Genomic DNA, 17,461 nt, shown 5'->3' with positions numbered 1-17,461 from the left:
TCCCACAAATATGCAAATACATATCATCATACTCAATGTTCATCTAGGAAATCATATAAACACAATAATTTAGTTCATGCTTGCACCCAGATCATGCTTCAAATATAATCAAGATCAACTTATTTATCCTCATGCATCTCTATGCAAACAGTTTCAGAATCCTCATAATTATTCTTAAATTTGTCACCTGACACCAGTGTGGTCCCAATAATAAGATTACTTACTTCAAAATTTGGTCACAAAAAAATAGTCTACGAAAATAATATTCTTAAAACTTTTGTAAGACTTGAATCAACCCTATAACATAAACCATAATTTAACTTAATAACCATGGCCTAGAATAATGAATCCAAAATTTAATTAATCCTTTGCGGTCTAAACCTAATTAATCAAATTGGTCCAAATATTCCCAAATTTAAATTATCGAAAATGTGCCTTGGTCCAAAATTATTTCCAAAACCCAATTTTGTTGGCCAACCAACCTTTAACAATTTTCGACATAAAATTGGTTTCTTCCTCGATGAGCAATGTCCCAAAAACTTTCAAATATTGAATCTATAGTTCAAACATAATGGATAAATAAAAATCCAAGCCAAAGCTTAATGGATACTCAAGAACTATAACAAACACCCGCAAAAAATACCAAGATTCTCACCCAAAACAAGATTCCGGCAAGACAATAGCAGTTCACCGACAGTTGGACGGTGGCCGTGAAGAAGAAAATGACGTGGTGGCTTCAGATGGCAACAGACATGGCGAGGCAGCGTTTAGAACCAATTCCATATGCACAATCTTTTTTTGATTTAAAAACACAAATCCTTTAAAAATTAAACTCTCAAATCCTTTTGGGAAAATAAATTTAATTATCTTTTCCAAACAAAAAAAATTTAAATATCCAAATTTTAATTCAATTTTTCAAACTAAATTAAAATTAAAATAAATAGTCATAAATTCGAAATTTTCCTTTAACCAAATTTAAATTCCAAAATTCTTCTATGAGAAAATATTAAAATTGAATTATCCTTTCTCAATAGGTAAAATAAGGGAATGAGTTTTGTCTAGTGGTGTGTGTATATTTTTTATAATTAAATTTGAATAGTATAAAGGTTGAGAACCTTAATGTTTTGAAATGCTATGTCTTCTTCAAATAGTATGTATCTTTTTCAGTGGAACTTTCTTATTTTTCTTGTTCATCGTTGTATTTGTATTATTTTATATCTTGACCAAATTTCCTATCATTAGAAGGTTGGCTCTGTTATGATTTTGTCAGGAACTTGGAATCTTGTTATATTTCTTTGGGTTAAAAAACGTACAAGAATGGATTTTTTTATTTTTTTTGGAACTTTTACCCATTGAGTATATGAAATTTGGTAGAAATTGAAGTAAGTAGATTAGCGATGTATCAATGCATGTTTAGAAGATTAAAGCAGGCTTCACTACTAAAATGCTTTGTGCTTTGTAGGTATTGATACATTTCAAATAATGGAGACAATGGATCTTGCTACATTTATTGAACCTTTGAAATTGAGCCAATGTAAGTTATTGAGTTCCTGAGACTTACTTAGACAAGAACTTTTGCTATTCTATTTTGCAATTCATTTTTGGACTAACTAACTGAAAACCACACATCTCAAGTTGTTTGATTTTTTATAATGTTTTTGGGGGAGTGGGCGGTTGCTTTCATTATCTATTCATTGCCATTTGACATCCAACTCTCTCTGTTTTCAATTGCAGAAAGGAAATAATTTGAGTAGTTGTTCTATCTATTAAGACCTTAAGATCCTTTTTCATCTATGATCAAAGTACTTGAATGGTTCAAATTTTCTAATATTATAATGTATTAGTCTCATTTTTGTTTAGCATATTATTAGTTTTTGTTTTCTTGACTACTTTGTTGATCTTCCTACCAAGGCTCTCTTAGTGGCTCATATTGCTTGAGTTGTTAAAGATGTGTTCATTGACATGTACATCAAAATAGGTTGAACAAGTGTGGGGTTATTAGGCATCATTTGATGGCAGAATTTCTAGACTGATCCCTTCCTAGATAGGTTATTGTTTAATACTTCTTAATTTTATGAAATGTGATACTGAAGTTTCACATTCAAAATTTACCTCTAACGGAAGCTTAAAAAATTGGTTGGAGATGATGATTGCAAAATCATATCTTTACCTCTTTGATTATCTTAGGAAAGCTAAAAAAAGTTTACATGTATACTTTTGTTTTGTAATTATATTTGTAGGCATGGAATAAATTCTAAAGCAACCTCAAGCAAGATGGTCACATTTACACCAACCGAACGATATTCACTTATTCCCCTAACTCATTTATGCATGTAGACGCCAAGTTATTTATTTTACCCATAAAATTAAAATCAAGCATTACTACATCTTTTGGTTTTAGTAATCCAAATAGAAAGAGCCCAAATGTATAAGTAGTGTTTAAATAAGAGTACTAGATAGACTCTTGCTCATTAAGATATTTAGGTTGGAATGTGTTTGTAAATTCTCTACAATTTTTGAATAATTGGATTCATATGTTTAGTTCATGTACAACTTATGAAAGGTTGACTTGTTATCCTACATTTCATGGCTTGTGTTTTGTGGAAAGATTATTATGAACATTTTAACATCTCTCGCTGACTTGGCCTAGGCCTAAGTGAAAGTGAAGTGGTGGGCCTACCCATCCCAACCAGGGGTATGTTAGGATTTGCGAAGAGCAGCACCTTACGATGTTCATGACCAATTGGATCCTAATGTACCAGTAGATACCAAAGGAGATCGCTATGATCATTACTGTATCTTTATCGAAGAGATGCGACAAAGTGTCAACTTATTATTATAATGCAGAATATATAGAATAGTAATTCCAGTTAGAAACTCCTAATAATTATATAGTGGCACTTTGATTAAAAAAACAAAAAATAAAAATAAAAGTGGACCTAATCCGTTGAATTACACTTTTTTTGGAGTTTTAGGTGTTCAAAAAGATGTGTTAGGTTTATAAGTCTAAGATGTTCAACTATGTAATTTGTTATTTTGATTTGGTGAGTGGATTTCTAAATGGCTTGTACTATTAATTCAATAGATTTTTTTTAATGTCGTCTATTTAATGTGTCTATGTTTTTTTGTTTAATTAATGTCCATCAAAAGGTACAAATAACCATTCAAAAGAAATGTCCATTGAGACATCAAAAATCATAGGAATTACAAGTGAATAAAGAATGCTTGCAAAATATTTTATTGACTTGTAAAAATAAACATGAAAGATACATTACTTTATTTTGTATCATTTGTGTACTTTATTCTAGGAAATGATTACATTGTTTTCTTTTCTTTTTCTGTAATGTTAATAGATATATAAAATTTCAATTATGAATGAAAGTCATGGTATTAATGTGTTATAAAAGTCATGGTATTTTATAGTCATGAGCAAAACTATAAATAAATTTATATATTGAAAAAGAAATGCTATCAAAAGATTATTATAGTAATTATAGCTATTAGAAAAGACTAAATAACCTTACTACATAAGATTAAAGCTATAAATACTATATTATACCATTAGAAAAATGCTATTATAAGTTAAAGATAGCATATTATTTTAGCTATATAAACATGCTACAGTTTTAATAAAAGACACTATTAAATGTTTTTATAGTAAAGTAAATAAGCTATACCTTCATACTTTATTATAACATCCAATATAGCTGTACAAAAACGTTATAAAATGTCCTAGACTTTTAATAATATGGACTATCAGGACTTTCGAAAAAGGCTATAAAAGGCCTTTTATAGTCTTTTTCTTTAGCTATCATATCTATTATTTTTGTAGTGGTTGGCAATCGATGGTGGTTGGAGTTGGCCGTCGGAGTTGGTGGCTGGAATTGACAATAAGGACATCAATGGTGATGGTGATCGAGTGCACTGATAGTAGACATGAGTATAAAAGGTCGGCAACATAAAATTGGTCCTCAATTGAGTTCATAACTCAACCTCACAACAACTTATACTGTCACCCCAAACTCCCCAAGTTTTCTCTGAAACTTTAGTTCTAGAACACCAAAATGGAGAAGCACTCAACTATTTATAGAGTTTCTATGTGGCTTTTGTTGACCGACGTTTGAATGGTCGTTTGAATGGTCCTTTGGCCTAATGAATTGGATATAGATTTGGTTAATATTTATGACAAATTATTGATGAAAAATTATAAGGAATGGCGAAAATTGGGGGCGTATTTAGGAAGATGATCAGTTCTTTTTTTCATAAAAAATGTAAGTTATGTCCCAGCAAAGATTGCATATTTCTCAAGTTTACTCCCATATATATGGGGGGGCTTGCAGATCTAGGAAAGGAAAACCCCAACAGAAATTGAAAATTTTCAGAAATATTCTTAAGTGAAACCACAAAAACATTCCAGCATTCAACCCAGATAAATTTTAATATGCATGATAGTTGAGTGATGTTTGAATAGTTTGCTGATAAACCTGGAATTTTTAATATCCTTGTTGATTGATGCTCTATAGCATGACGATGTACATTTTAACATACTTATTAACTGTTGTTTGTTAATTAGTCGATGTACTTGAAATTTTAATATGTATTGTTGATGTACTCACAACTTTTCTACTAACTAGTTAGATAATTATGTTAATGATATACTACTGATACATTAATAATATACTTAATATGGCTTATTGTATTGTATAGCAAAATGGGCTATACAAATTAGGCAGGTGTCTTTGTCTTTTTATGTTTGTAGAAATGGTAAAAAATAAAAAATCATCACAGTCCATTAACTTGAATGTTGATTGTTGTTAGATATACTATTGATACACTAATATCTTACCTCAAGTATTTATTGATTGATATTTGATACACCTATGACTTATATGTGATATACTATCCATATATTTGGAATATCATGCTTATAAAATGAAACATATATTTCTTACTTCAAAATAAGTTAGTGATTAAATGTTGATTGATGTTAGATATATTACTGATATATTTTTGTCTTACTTCAAGTATCTACAAATTGGTCTCTAATACACACATGCTTTGTATCTAACATACTAGTAATATACTTGAAATCATGTTTATAAAATGAAATACACATGGTTTACTTCAAACTTAATTACTTATTTAATGTTGATTATTATTAGATCTGCTAATAGACTCATGTATTACTTCAAATATTTATGGATTGATGTTTGATACACTTATGTCTTGTATCTAATATATTGTTGATACATTTGGAATGTTTAATATTCTTGTTTGATTTGTACTTATATACTATTGATATACTTGAAAGTTATTTGATATTTAATTGTATATATATTGATATGTGATATATTATTGATTTTTTTTTTTTAAATTGTTTGATATGTAGTGATATGTTTCAAAAGTGTTGATATATGATATGTAAATAGAATTTGAAAAAAAAAATGAATAAATGAATGAGGATAAAATTGCAAAATATGAACCTAATGATGATCGAGAGAGAGGAAAAAAAAATGGATGATGATTGAAAGAATAAAGAAATTGAAAGGTTGAAAATGAGATGTGATGGATGTAAGATAAGATGAGATTTAATGAAGTATTTAGAGGCAAAAAATGGTGCTCGTGAAAAAAAAAAATAAAAATAGGAAAGTTGTCAGTATTAACAAAAAGAAAAGAATAACATTGAAAATATTAAGAAGCACGAATCTACCTTTTATTGCTATATTCGTAAGGTTAAACATCTAGTATTGTTAGCATGGCTTAGTTGCCATGAAATCGTATTTAACATATTTATTTATTTGTAGTTATTTATGATTATGACTCTAGGATTTAAAGTAGTGCATTATATAAACTCTTTAATAATATTATCTCTCTGTCCATAAACGTAGTTAACATACCGTTAATAAATTATATATATATATATTGATTCTTTTTACATTTTTTTTTATATTCTTTAATTGCGGATCAAGTGACAACTACTAAAATTTCAATAACACATTCCTTTTTGCTACCCCCATTACAATTCTTCTCATATATTTCTTCTATATACATTTCTTTTGAAAGGCGTGCATCAACCCTTTTTCTTAATTTTTTCCATTTTTTTTCTTTTGCTGAATTTGAGAAAAAAAAATCCATTTGGATATTATTTGTTGAATGGGTTCGAAACTGAAAATCATATAATTGTAATTAATTCAAACATTTATTTGGTTGTTTCATTATTAAGATCATCTATATATATATATATGAAAGATATTGTAATTTTAAAGTGTGGGTGGGAGAATTGAACCTCAAACACGAGGTTGATAATATGAACTCTATGCCAATTGAGCTACGCTCTTGTTGGCAAAGGATAAACCGTTGAGGAAAAAACAAGATCTTATACTTTTGCCAACAAGAGCGTAGCTCAACTAGCATAGTGCTTGTACTATCGACTTCGAGGTTTGAGGTTCTCCCACCCCACACTTTAATTACAATACCTTTAAAAAAAAAAAGATCATATACTTTTAACTAATAACATATCTTTTGTCAATTTTGTAGGTTTTTTTTGGCTAGCAGTCTTCACCCTTATATATTCACTACAAGAAATTTGGTTTTTTCCGACAAAAAAGAAAACGTCCAAAAACCATTAGCATGATCGTCAGGATAGCCTCATCGGAAAAAGCTTCTGCCGATGAAAAAAACCTTGTCATTGGGAAACAAAGATTTTGCGACGAAACAAGGATGAAAGTTTTTTTTCGATGCTAAACGAAACCGTAGACATAAAGTATTTCTCATGATGCTTGGAAAGGTTCATAACCAACGGGAAAAGGTCTTTTTGTCGACAATTCTTTTTAGCGTCGGCAGAAGTTGACTTCTCCTGACGCCAAATAGATGTTTTTACCATCACGAAAGATCACTTTTTCTAACGGTACCTTATTTTAGGGTCGCGAAAGTAGATTTTCTACCAACAGTCACCTATTCTAGCGTCAGGAAAAAAGTTAAGAAATTCATAGATTTACCGACGGCTACATATTTTTTGGCATCACGAATATATATTTTACCTTATTTATTAAATACTAAATGTTTTGTTTTACAAATATTAAACATGTTTGAATTTTACAAATCTCAAATAATCTAACAAATGATCAAATTAATTAGTTCTATAAAACATTAAATAATATTCACAAAACATGTCTAAGTATTATAAATTTCGTAGAATAAATAACCACTAGTAATATTCATATATATTATATAATATCCACAAATTATTAACCCCCGAAACAACATTACATAATATCCACAAAATATAAAACCACAAAGTACCTATACAATACAAATCTAGAACCCAACTTACCTCGCCCCGAGATGCATATTCAACATAAATCTCGTGGTACCTATAAAATATAAATTTAAATAGTTTCAATGCTCAATATACTATATACCAATCTCAAAATTAATATAAAACTTAAAATGCAACTTAAGAACATTAACAAATTGAAATAACCAACTCAACTTAAGAACATTGATAAATTGAAATAACGAACATTTATTTACACATTTTATTCTCAAACTCAATATACCATATATCGATCTCAAACTCAATATAGAACTTCAGACTTGACTTAAACATAAACATAACTATACATTAACAACTTAAACTTAAACATAATATGCCATATATCAATCTCAAACTGGTCTCTTTTATTGTTAAGATTTGAAGAGATAATTAATTAGTTCATGCATAAAAATCACTATAGAACAAACTAATTGAAACTATGATAAATAAAAATCGATACAACAAAATAAGCATATTGTTTTATTGCCGATGAAAATGGCCTACTTCACAACCTTTGGATTTTAAACTCAATCCATTTAGAAATCCCCCTTTCAAATCATACGCAAAGAAAGTTGGGGCTTCTATCTAATGACAACAAAAGCAGCACACAATCGTATCACAATCCAAAAACTACGGTCTTTATTTTCCATAATCTACATAATTAATCAAATCTTAAGCTTATTTCTTCTCAGGAAGGCAAATGCTACATTATAAGACAACAAGAAAAAGTTGAAAAATATTAAAAGCTCGCCAGGGAGAAATTAATCTCCAAGTTCTTTAACAAAACTCTACATGTACCCCTACACCAACTTTAAATCCAACATAATAATATTAACAAATTCAAATAAACTCTATGCAATCTTCCCACCTCTCCTCCCAAATCCACACTTATATATGTTGCAAAAGATACTTGCAATCACCATTGATCCACTTTTAGCAACAATCTTATATGTTGCTAAAACTTAACTTTTAGAGATGAATTTTGAACGTCACTGTATAATACAACTAGCGACAAAACATATGTTGCTAAAAGTAAACTTTTAGTAATATGTTAGCATCAATAAAAATCAGATTTTAGCGGCGTGCAGTGAGTATGTCACTAAAACTTTTGACTATGCGGCTACTGTGACATTCACAGTGATGCCCCTCTACACGTTGCTAATATTTTTAGTGACATTTTTTTGCTTTTAGTAACGCGTTTTACTTGTCATTGAAAACTATTTTTCTTGTAGTGATCGATAATAGATCATTCGACACCCTAGAATATCTTAATTAATCTCTTTGTTTGAATTCTTCTGATTGATCACTAGATTTATTTTCTTATCTTAAGATTAATATATATTCATCACGTTTCACTCCTTAACTAAAATTGGAACGATTTCTACAATAACTAAAAGAATTGATCACCCGATTTTCATAGAAGACAATACTCAGACTGAAATAATTTTAAACTTTACTTTAATTTGACGTCTGCACTTGCACGTATCATGACCATCAAACACAAGGACAAGTTCATTAGGCTTTTGACAGTGTCAATTGCGAGGCTTCTTTTTGGTGATAACTCCATAAAGGAGCTATCCTTATACCTCTAATCTCCTACGTTTACGAAAGTTAATTAGCTTAAATGTTTATATTTGTAGGATCTCTAACATATCATGCATTTTGGAATCTTATGTGCCCTTCAAGGTTAATTTTGGAGCAATATTTAGGAGTCATACCAGCATCCAAGCTTCAAGGGGGCAAAAAATGAAGAAAATCTCCCCAATGAAGGCAGCTGTCGCAACACAAAAGGCAGAAAGCAACATCATCAGGGAGGTGTTGTGGTGCCATAATGCCCTCAAGCATCAACACACAAGTAAAGGTGCGTGCTTGCGCCTGAGGGAGTAGGCACGTCCAGAATAACTCACATATTGATCCAAAAATTTGAGTTGATGGATCTAAAGGAAAATTTAATATTTTATATCATTTAATAAACAAATTGATATAATATTAAATTTGTTAATGCTAAATAATTTAACATTAAATTCAATAAAAAAATTAAACTATTGACATCTGAAATAGTAATCAATACTTTATCCACAAAAAGCTATGTTTGAGAGTAATACACAAATTGACAAAAGCTTATAATACATGAAGATAGTTAAACACATGTTACACAACTATATAACCAAACTTTTTTTCTTTCAATGCTTATCAATATAAGATGCACTACATCTGTTGGAAGTATGTCTAGATTAAAGTATGTACCCTTTGACACAATAACTTATAGGGGTTGTTTGGGGGTCCAATATGAGATGATATAACATAGGTTGGTATATCATCTCAGTGTTTGGGGACCCATTATCCTAACCGATTTGAATTGTTTGTGAACCCATTTTCCTTATGTGTTTTGTATCTCAACGTTTCATTTTCCTCTGCATTTCGTATGTCACGTTTCATTTTTCTTCTATTTCATACTTGAACATACTCAATCATACTCGATCATACTCGATCATATTGTTCATACTCGATCATAGAAGAATTGAACTCGATGCTTTTTATTCCTCGATGAAAATATATTTATATATCATAACGTAAAAAGACCATAAAAAGGCATAACAGAAACATCAATAACATATAACTAATATCTAACTAATCAGTTTTATATCTAATACCAACCATGTTTAAATTTTCTAAACATGCAACCTATTGATGATACTGTTCTGTTTCTTGTTTCGTTTTTAATATTGTGTCTTGTTATGTGTCTTTCTCTTCAAATTTTCAATTTCCTTTTTAATCCTGCCATGTTTTGATTTTTCAACCATATTTGATTTTCCAGCCATGTTTAATTTCAAATTTTGTTTTCAATTCCATGCCTTGTTTTGATTTTCCATCCATGTTTAATTTCAAATTTCCAAACATGCAACCTATTGTTTCGTTTTTAATATTGTTCTGTGTTATTCTAATCCTAATGCCTCAGTGAATCTTAAATTGTGTTAGTCCTATTTATTAATTTTTTTTGCACGCTTTCAATATTATGCATTATTTGTTACTTCATTTATTAAACTGTCCACCAACTTTATTAATTACTATTCTGGTTGTTTGCTAATTTTATCAATGACTGTTCTAATTGTTTGATGATTTTATTCCACTTGCATATTTTCACTTTCCATTCAACCACTTCATTAATGACTCAACCAATTAATTAATTGGATTTGAGTTTATTTACCAATGATGGATGCAAATTTTTCTAAGTAAGGTCATGTATAAGCCAATCAAGTTATGTAAAATCTTTTGAGATGAATTTAATGAATTTCATATCAAGTCATTTTTTTTTATCAGTAGAATGAATTTAAGGAATTTCATATCCGGTCTAGATTAACACTATTTTGTAAAACTATTTGCCTTTCTTTAATGAAAAGTTTGGAATAAATAATATAATATTGAACTGTATACCATATCTTGAGATTGGAAATAATAGAAAAAATGCAATGAATGTTTTATTCCAAATAGGATAGATACAATAATTAGATTATAAGATTTACAAAAAATATATAGTATTGATATATGCAAATTATTATAGAGTAGGTACAAAAACTAAATCAGATAGACTGATATATGAACTTTACACACCTAAACACAGATATATGAACTCAGACATAACAACTTTACACACCCAAACACAGATATCAGAACTCCTCAGACATCAGAACTCCAAATATCCTATATCATCTCAGCGCCCCAAACAACCCCATAGGATTTTTCATATATTGATTGAAAAATTTTGACAACCTGAATTCTCCTCAACCATATATATCGATCGAAAAAATAAACATTACACTCTTATTTACTAATCATAATTTTATTAATAATGGATTCATATTCGAAGTATACTTTAGGAAACATGATTATTACTTGGAATAACCACACAAAGGGAACAGATGCCGTACAAGCATTTATTCAAACATATATAGTTGTCACATAGTATATATTAAGATTCAATAAACTTGATAATCAGGAAGACCCTTCTAGAGAATTGGAGAAATCTTGATTTGAAGGTTCTTAATTGCCTCCCATGAGGTATGCATCAATGTCTTTGGACATGGCAGCAACAAACTCTAACATAGAATATGAATGTGGAATGTTTTCATGAAGCTTCTCATAAATCAAAGTCCAATGAACCACACTTCCTTTGCCCTTTGGAGTAGCTTGCATTATAAACTTGAAATTTTTATAATCCTTCATAAGGTCTCCTTCAATCATTTTGAGAACTATCAAATTCTTCTCCTCATCCACAGCTTCAATTACCTGCTTCGCTACTTTAGCTTTTCCTTCTGTAGTTTACCAATACATTCATAAGTTACAAGTTTAGTACAACTTTCAAATTTTTATCAAATAAGTCCTTAAATTCAAAATATTTCTAATAGCAAAGTCTCTAAACTTCCACGTTTGACTTTTTTAACGTATGAGGCTTTTTTGAGATGCAAATATAAAAGTTTAGGAACCGAATTTGTAATTTAGCACGTGTTTATTAAGATGGATTGGAAAAAAAAAAAAGTTAAATGGAAAATACAAACCATGAAAGTAGTTCCAATAGATAACAGAACCAACTTTTCCCCATTCACCCTCATGCAGCTCACAACCTTGTACTTTGTCTCCAGAAGCATTGGAGACATGGTGTGGTTTTGTATGGAACATTTCATGAAATTTAGAAGCAGGGGCTTTGATTTCAAAATCAGCCTCTAACTTTCCATAGAGACCAGACATTTTTTATGGTTTTAAATTTATGTTGTTCTTCTAAAACTGAAAAAGAATGTTTTGCAAAAGCATACAATCTTTGGTCCTTTATATATGTATGTGACATCATAGCAAGAGAATAATCCATGTATATGTTATTCAATATATGTATGTGACATCATAGCAAAGAATGTTTTCCATAGAGATTTGTTTTTACTTTCAGATGAGTCATTGTATGTATGTGACATCATAGAAAGAGAATAATCCATGTATATGTTATTCAATTAAACTCTAAGAATTTAAATGCTTTTTTTAAGAAGGATAAAGATCCTGGAGAAAAAAAGTTGTGAGAAGACGATTACCGTTTTTAAAAATACGAAAAATAAATAGCTAAATGGTTATGGTAATGGTTTAAAATTTCGAGCCCGGCCTCAACATTTTGATTGGGAGAATTTTTGTTTTTTTCCAATTTCGAGAACATTCTCATTCACCCATTTTGACGAAATTTTGAGATAATTTTTGAAAAAGTTTTGATTTTTTTTTTAATTAACTACGACTGTGTTCAAAATTTTCAATTTTATGGTTATGATTGCCCATAATTTTATAGTTCACATGCTAATATAATATTCGACAAACGATTATGTCTTTTTTATGATTTATTTTTTTTTTATTTCCATCTGTTTTTAAATTTTTAGCTTTATTTTTTACCAAAAAAAAAAAATTTCATTTCTAAAGAAATTATATTTGAAAAAATCACAAAAAATAACATATATTTATTTTTAACTCATTTAAACTTTTTTCATTAAATTTTCACATCATTTCACCTCAAAATTGAATTGATGTGATTTTTTTCTTTAATTAACCATCCAAAATATTTATCATTTTCACATCATTTCACCTCAAAAATTCCTGAACTTTATATTATTTCTTGTAATTATTTTCCATTTTTTTTTTAATTTCTACTCTTGGATCAACATTTATACGGAAATTTACAACAAACATCTAAATACTGTCTTACTTTATAGAAATTATGATTAAAAATGGAAAATTATAATCTAATTAAGTCACAACCAAAGTTTTATTAACTAATTATAACAATTTTCATCCATAAGTGTTTCCAAAACTTCCATCAATATTTCCAAAAAATCAGGACCTCGATATTTCCATTGACATCAATATTTGGGACCTTAGTTATAGTATAAAATAAGAGCATTATTTAAAAAAAAAAAAAAAAATCTTTTTTTGGTCTAGCTTTTATTTAGTCTCTATATAAATCTAAAATGTACACTTTTAATTCTTAAATTTTGAGTTTGATTTCAGTTTTAGTCCCTATGTTTCAAAATATTACTAATTTTATCTTCGAAATTTCAATTTTATTTCAATTTGATATATTGGTGCTAGGGACAATGAACTTTCAGATATCTCTACGACAGTATGATATTGTCCCTTCTAGAGATAACTCTCGTGGCTTTGTTTTTGGTTTCACCCAAAAGGCCTTATATAATTGGAGATAGTTGTTCTCCCTTATAAACCAATGATAGGGGTTTGTCTTTTTAACCTCGATTTTTCTTTAAATACTCACTTTCAGTCTTTAGTTCTACTGCTTTTTAATTAATTTTAAAGAATTGAAAGAACAATAATAAATTAAGGTTTATAAACTTTTTATCACTATTAAAAATTAATTTTAAAACATCATTTGATACTTATATTAAATTAATTAATATACATTAACAAAAAAGACTACTGAAGTGAGTATTTGATAAAAATAAATTGAGGTTAAAAGTATAGAAATAGATACCTATATATGAACCCTAATAGAAACAAAAATCAAACCTCAAGGGTAAAATTGTAATATTTTGAAACCTATGACCTAAATTGAAATCAAACTCAAAATTTAAGGATTAAAAGTGTAACATATTAAAACTTCGAAACCAAATAAAAAATAAATCCAAAATCTAAGGACTAAATAGACAATATTTAAAACTATAGGGACCAAAATAAATGTCAATATTCAAATTATTGATTATTTTTTCTATTATAATGAGGAGAAATTCCCTCTCAATGCTGCAATGTTTTGTTGAAGGAGATTAACATGCTATATGTTTTCATCATATTATTGTCATTTTCTCTCTCTCTCTCTCTCTTTTTTTTTTTTTTTGCTACTTCAATAATAGTGAGATGAAATAACAAACTATTGATTTTATATGATAATTGTTATTGCCTCAATTATTTTATTTTATTATTACATTTTTAATTATTTTTTATTTTTGAGAAGTTGGTCATAACAATAAATATTAAAAAATAATATTGAGATTAGTTGTAAATATTCATGATGATTTTATACTTGTGATTTATTGATGACCTAGCTAGGTCCATGGCTACTATGTTTTTTAAATGAAAATTTTGTCCTTCCTATTCTTTTCATTTTATTTTAAATAAAGTTAAAGAAAAAAGTGATGCAACAATAGATTTGAACACATCTTAAATGGTAAACTCAAACTATATATAAAATACAAAAGATCGAGAGAGATTGAAAAATAAGACGGATAAGTTAGATTTTCTTTTAAATATTATAAAAGAAATGTCTTTTATTTAGAAAAAAAAAAAACCACGTTTTACCTTACATTAGAAACCATAAAAGAAAAATAGGTAAAAAAATCATGGTCCCTATTCTTTGGATTTCTAATAAACTTTCCCCATACATTTATTTCATATTTGAACTATATTCGCTTTGGAGGTTTATTATGAAGAAAAATAAAAATGCATACATAATTAGGTTAGATCATTTTTCAATAAAGTAAAAATTATTTATCAATAAACAAAATCCTTTCATATGAAATAATGGAAAATTATTTCAAATGGTAAAATTGTTTTAAATATTTACAATATATAACAAAATTTTAGAACTATCAATAATAGACGCTAATAGACACTGATAGACTTCTATCAGTGATATTGATAGACACTGATAGAAGTCTATCAGTGTCTATCAGCGTCTATCATTGATAGTTCTAAAATTTTGCTATATCTTGTAAATATTTTGGTTAATTTTCTATATTTAAAAATAGCCCTAAAATAATTGTGAATAATTTATATCTAATTGTTCACACAAGATTTTTTTTTGCATAAATGTATTTTGTTGAGTTGAGCTTAGGTTTATGAATTTGCTATTTGATTGTTGCTTGATTGTTATTTGTTTGCAAATTACATTGATTGATATGAGATGACCTTACATTTTTTGTCAATTACTAAGTAATTTCTAATATCATTTCATTACTTTACATTTATTTATCAATTACTACGTAGTTTTCTATTACAATCTGATTACCTTCAATTTTTTTGTCAATTACTAATGAATCTTTTTGTTGCAATCTGATTATCATTTGATTATCATACATTTTTTTGTCTATTACTAAGTAGTTTATAATTATCTTCTATTAGATACAAATTATTTTTTTATTGTCATTTGATTTCTATTTGATACTAAATACTTTGCGATTACTTTCTTATACTTATTGCTAATTTTTTTTTTTTATTATTTTTACTTCAATGAAACAACAAAAATAGGAAGAAGTTATTGATTGGGAAAAAGTTAAACCAAAATAGGGAAAAAGTTCAACAAACCAAAAAACAACAAAAACAGGGAAAAAGTTCAACAAACCAAAAAACAACAAAACTAGGGAAAAAGTTCAACAAACCAGAAAACCAAAAACAAAAGAAAAGAAAACAAGAAGGAACAAGAAAAGCATTGAATTAAGTAGCATATTATCATATTGATTGGTTGTTGATTCACTCATATTTTAGTTCATGTATTTAGTGATTGATGTGTGATACATTCATCATTTCAAAAATAAGCTATTGATTATATGTGGATTATTCTTAGATTGTCTGTTGATTCATTGATGTTTTATTTTATGTATTTAGTGATTGATGTCACATAAACTCATTTCTTAAATCTACTACTATGTCGATATACTTTAACAAGACATTTAATAGAAATCATATAGCAATCAAATGACAGTCATAAAGTATTTAGTATCACAAAAGCAATCAAATGACAATAAGATAGAAATCACAAACTACTTTATATCAAATAGCAATCAGATGATAATCAGATAACAATCACAAAATAAGCTACACTCATCAATCTTCAACCAAAATATGAATTAGAGAAAACCTTAAGACAAACCCCTACTGATGAATGAATCTACACTCCTTAATCTCTTCAAGTCCCGACAAAATCCCCTTAATTTCATCCCTCGCAATCTAGAACTTATGAAATTGAAAAAAATAAACTAAATCGCCAAACAAAATCAAAGATCCTTCAAAATCGAAGAACCTTAGAAGAGAATCAAAGAAATTGAACACAACATTGAAATAAATGCTATATATAAGGTCATATTTTTTTTAACTATGAAATGCAACTTGGAGAGGGGACCGAGAATGCCTAAAATACAGAGGATTCAAAATTTTGTTGATTATCTATTCAATTTCACAAAATAACAAACAATAAATCAAAGACTCCTCAAGAACGCATTTTCACCGATGAAAATCATTCAAATCTTACACTAATTTCACAAAAACCGATTTATTTCTCCTCGATCCTGATTAAATTTTCTCAATCCAAAACTAGGGTTCTTTTTTCAATCCGATTTGATCCATTGGTATCCTTCCTATCCATCAAGAATCGAAATTTCTGTTGCAATTGATCCAAATCTATAATTAATTGAACAAAACTTGATGATTTAACATAAAAAATCAAGAGGAAAATGTAACGACCCGGTTCCTTACGACTTAAACTAGGTCGTTACTATAGATATGCATGCATACAATTCAAATTGACATCTTTTTATGATTTAAAACCAAATAGTTAGCATAAAATAAGTTTACTAAAACTAAATAACTGAAATCCATTTAACAGGGTACCCTTAAACCATAATATAACTAGAAATTTTTTTAAAAGCAAAAACACTCAAAACTTCAAGTTCAAACCAAGATTAAAAATTTTAAAAACATAAAATGCTGAAAACTCTACCACAGATTCCGCTTGTCACTCATCGGCATGTTCTTACCCTTACCTTAAAAATAAACATAAGAAAGAATGTGTATACAATTCATAGTAAGTAACTCCACTACTGGGGTTAGGCTAAGCATCTATGTCCTCTAGATGTCACTCTCTAGTGGGACGTGAATAAACATCTACTTTCCATTGGATGACTAACTAGTGGTTAATTGAACCCACTCTATCGTAGATTAGATGTACCACAGACCTCAACAAACCTCTGGTGAAGTCCCAAAGGAGATCACCACCTATAGTGAATCTCGAAGGAAACAAAAACCACTGGTGAAATCATGAAGGAGATCACCACCTCTGGTGTATCCCGAAGAATACAGAAAACTCTGGTGAATCCTAAAGGAAACAAAAATCTT

General features: G+C 28.5%; 1 protein-coding gene across 1 annotated transcript; it reads right to left on the bottom strand.

Moving 5' to 3' along the window:
• Positions 1–11,140: 11,140 nt before the first annotated feature.
• LOC120081943 (MLP-like protein 31) lies at positions 11,141–12,101 on the bottom strand. The gene is made up of 2 exons (XM_039037131.2): positions 11,872–12,101; positions 11,141–11,628 (listed from the first exon to the last, which is right to left on the bottom strand). Exons 1-2 carry the CDS (start codon positions 12,059–12,061, stop codon positions 11,357–11,359), a joined length of 462 nt encoding a protein of 153 aa, XP_038893059.1. The 5' UTR covers positions 12,062–12,101; the 3' UTR covers positions 11,141–11,356.
• Between the last annotated feature and the right edge of the window lie 5,360 nt (positions 12,102–17,461).

This window comes from Benincasa hispida, chromosome 7 (genome assembly GCF_027475165.1).
Source record: "Benincasa hispida cultivar pf3 chromosome 7, pf3_genome.v1.1, whole genome shotgun sequence".
Lineage (NCBI taxonomy): Eukaryota > Viridiplantae > Streptophyta > Magnoliopsida > Cucurbitales > Cucurbitaceae > Benincasa > Benincasa hispida.
The sequence above is the reverse complement of the archived record's forward strand: the minus strand, read 5'-3'. Positions and strand labels throughout refer to the sequence as shown.

Bases quoted from the DNA above. Each gene is read 5' to 3' on its own strand.
- LOC120081943 (XM_039037131.2), bottom strand. From the start codon at position 12,061: ATGTCTGGTCTCTATGGAAAGTTAGAGGCTGATTTTGAAATCAAAGCC. The intron at 11,629-11,871 runs GTTTGTATTTTC...GGTAAACTACAG, and splicing joins CTATTGGAACTACTTTCATG to AAGGAAAAGCTAAAGTAGCG.